This window comes from Otolemur garnettii, unplaced genomic scaffold (genome assembly GCF_000181295.1).
Source record: "Otolemur garnettii isolate 467f Iridium unplaced genomic scaffold, OtoGar3 scaffold00650, whole genome shotgun sequence".
NCBI classification, from domain to species: Eukaryota; Metazoa; Chordata; class Mammalia; order Primates; family Galagidae; genus Otolemur; species Otolemur garnettii.
The window spans coordinates 2,720-6,270 of NW_003853045.1; the positions used below are offsets into that span (position 1 = coordinate 2,720).

At 43.9% G+C, this 3,551-nt stretch overlaps 1 protein-coding gene across 1 annotated transcript in view; it reads right to left on the bottom strand.

Moving 5' to 3' along the window:
- Positions 1 to 1,017: 1,017 nt before the first annotated feature.
- Positions 1,018 to 3,551, bottom strand: part of LOC100943636 (nuclear RNA export factor 2-like) — a gene marked incomplete at its 5' end in the record, with an annotated part of 9,813 nt that continues 7,279 nt past the window's right edge. The window contains 2 exons of the mRNA XM_003803775.2: positions 1,018 to 1,062; positions 1,199 to 1,259. Of these exons, the coding sequence (XP_003803823.2) occupies positions 1,018 to 1,062; positions 1,199 to 1,259 (106 nt within the window). The remainder of the gene's footprint in view (positions 1,063 to 1,198; positions 1,260 to 3,551) is intronic.

Sequence of the window (3,551 nt, forward strand, 5' to 3'; positions counted from 1 at the left end):
ATGCCTGCTTATTGACTAAAGTGCCAGCATTACCGAAGCATGGAAAATAAGTTGTGCAAATGTCCCCTTCAACTCTTGCCTGCAGTTTGGAAATGCCAATTGCCAGCTGTTGAGAAAGGTCCCCCCAAAGTGACCATGATGTGAGTTTCTGTGCTATCATTACTTGTTTAGAGGTGAAAATAAGTGGCCAGACCCCCTCAAGAAAATGGACATGGGGCACCTGGTGTCAGCTCTCTGAGGAATGCGTCCGGTAGACAGGCTGGTTATCCCTCAACCTGCAGGTGCTAAGGTGACACTCCTCACACAGTGCACCTTCAGGAAGAGGAGGGGGTGGGACTGTGGGATGGGAGGCATGTGGAAGCATGGTGAGAGCTGTGAGAAGGCCCATTTCCCATTCACCTGCGTGAAAATCATAAGACTGATCAAGGTATGGTCTTTGGAAACAAAACGTGTGTGTCCCCTCTGCTTCTTTCCTCCCTGCCTGCCTGCTTTCCACAGCCCTTGCTAGCCAATGGGACTCCCTTGCAAAGCTCCAGTTGTGTCAGGTATCAGGCCTCCTTCCGCAGGCTTCCAGTTAAAGTGCCTGACAAAATCTTGCCAATCTCAGAAAGTAGCGTGTGTCCTTTCCCACTGGGATTTATTGACAAACTGCTTATCAAGGCAAGCCTGATGTGTCTGCTAAGGCCATCCAGGAGCAAATGGGGATGAAGGTAAGGGCATCAGGGACTTTCAGTCCCGGCTCTGTGGGCTCTTGGTCGGGGCAGGGGAAGAGCAATCCAGGACACACAACATACATCATGCAATGTGATTCTTTATTATGAAAAGAAACAGTGATCAGGAGTGGGAAAACACACAGAACTGGCTCTTTGGGTAGCTGTGGTGACATGGCCTACAAGCTAACTTTGGCTGCTTGGTGGGTTGGGCCTCCAACCTCAGTCATGGGCGTGGCCTTAGGCTGTTGAAACGAAAAATGAAAACGATGTTGATGGAGACAAAGACAGAATCCAAGGATTCCCTTCAGGGGGTTCGCTGGAAGGCTTCCTCTGGGATCTTGCCCTGGGACTGGAAGGAGAGAGTTGGAATGTCAGAAGAGCCAGGAACCCCAAGTTTCATCCCAGGCTACCCACCCTTCATCTTCTTGGCCTTCTTCATGGCTCAGAGACATCCATCTTTTAGCCACTTGATTCCCGGGCCTCACCTGGAGCGCAGTGAAGATCTCGCCAGCTTTGCTGTAGTTCCATTCGTTGTCCTCAAGGCACCTGGGGTGGGGGAAGAACAGGTGACCTCCGTTACTACCCCAGGATGAACACGCTGACCATGCAATCCCATCACTTCACCTGTGCTGCTTTTTTGGGGGGCAGGGTGGGGCTGGGTCACATGTACTAATAGGAGCACTATTGTAATGGTGAAGAAAGACCGACCTAGTGAAAACCAACACACCTATTGCTAACAATCGTGCCCACTAGAATTCAGAGAACAGTAACAGTTCTCCCTTGTTTAAATGAACAAACGAGCTTAACACACATTGATAAAGAAAGATGTTTGAGAAAATAACAGGTGAAAATTTAAAAATGCAAGTTTCCTTTTCACTGAGACATAACTTACCGTTCTAAAATGTATAATTTTCCATTCTAAAATGGAACGGAAGATATCATTCACCATTCTAAAATGTATAATTCAGTGCTTTTAAGTACACTCACAAGATTGTGCAACCATCACAACTATCTAATTCCAAAATGATTTTATCACCTCAAAAACTCACTCCTTAACTGTTAGAGATCACTCTCGATTCTCCCACCTCCCCTAAACCCTGGCAACCATCACTTTGCTTTCCCTCTCTATGGATTTGCCTGTTCTGAACATTTCATATAAATGGAGTCATACCATGTGTGGCCTTTTGTGACTGGCTTCTTTCACTCAGCATAATGTTTTTGAGGTTCATCCATGTCAGAGCATATATCAGAACTATATTCTTTTTATGACTGAATAATATCCCACTCCATGGATGTACCACATTAATTTGTCCACTCGTCACCTAAAGGACGCCTGGGCTATTTCCACTTTTTGGCTATTGTGAATAATGCCACTCTGAACGTTCACGTGCAAGTGTTTGAGTGAACATATATTTTCCTTTCTATCGGCGTATACTTAGGAGTGGGATCACTGAGTCATACGGTAACTCCATGTTTGACATTTTGCTCCATTTCACATTTACACCAGTAATGCGCATGAGATTTCCAATTTCTCCACATCCTCACCAACACTTGTACTCTTTCTTTGTCTTAAAGCAGTGGTTCTCAACCTTCCTAAAGCCGTGACCATATCCACACCAACATTTCTCTGTGTGGGGGTGTGGAGGGGGTGGGTGTGTGATTTATTAATGTTCATTCTGACAGAAGTAAGGCGGTAGTTCACTGTGGTTTTAGTCTGCATTTTCTTGATGATTAGTGATGCTGAGCAATTTTTCATGTTTGTGGGCCATTTGTCTATCTTTTGAAAAGAGTGTTCATGTCTTTTGGCCAATTTTTAATGGGGTTGTTTGTCTTTTCTTGCGGATTTGTTTGAGTTCTCTGTAGGTCTGGATATTAGTCATTTGTTGTGGGGAATGGGTCGCGAGGTGGTAGGGCCCCCACAGCCTGGGAAGACATTCAGGGAAAGAACCACTCTGGTTCAGTCTCCTTCCTCACGCTGGTTGGCAAAAATATGTCATATGAAGGGTTTGCAAATATTTTCCTCCATTCTCTAGGTTGTCTATTTACTTTGTTGATTATTTCCCTTGCTGCACAGAAACTTTTTTAATTGGGTCCCACTTGTTTATTTTTGTTGCTTCTGTATTTGCCACTGGAGTCTCAGTCATAAATTCTTCGCCTAGGCCGAGGTCTCTAAGAGTTTTGCCTACCGCTTTTTTAATAGAGTTTTTGTGGTTTCAGGTCTTACATTTAAGTATTTAATCCATCTTCAGCTGATTTTTGTATATGGTTAGAGAGAGGGATCCTGTTTCCTTCTTTTGCATGTGTCTCTCCAACCTTCTCAGCACCATTTATTGAAGCAGGTGTCCTTTCCCTAGTGTATGGTTTTGTCTGCTTTGTTGAAAATCAGTTAGTCATAGCTACATGGCTTTATTTCTGGGTTCTCTGCTCTGTTCCATTGATTCATGTGTCTGTCCATATGCTGGTACCACACACTCTTTACTCCTGTAGCTTGGTAGCATGTTTAGAAATCAGGAAGTGTGAGTCCTCTAATTTTGTTCTTGTCTTCTCAGATTGTTTTGGCTTTTCTGAGTCTACTGCATTTCCATATGAGTTTTAGGATCACTGTGTCAGTTTTTGCAAGGAAGCCATCTGAGGTTTTGACTGGGATTGTGTTAAGTCTGTGGATTTTTCTGGGTACTGTCACCATCTTAATGATAGTCTTACAATCTGTGATAATGAGATGTCCTTCTATTTATCTATGTCTTCTTCAGTTTTTTCAGCAATGTTTTGCAGAGTCTAGAGGATAAGGTTTGCACTTTTTTGTTACCTGTTTTCCTAAGCATTTTACTCTTTTTGGTG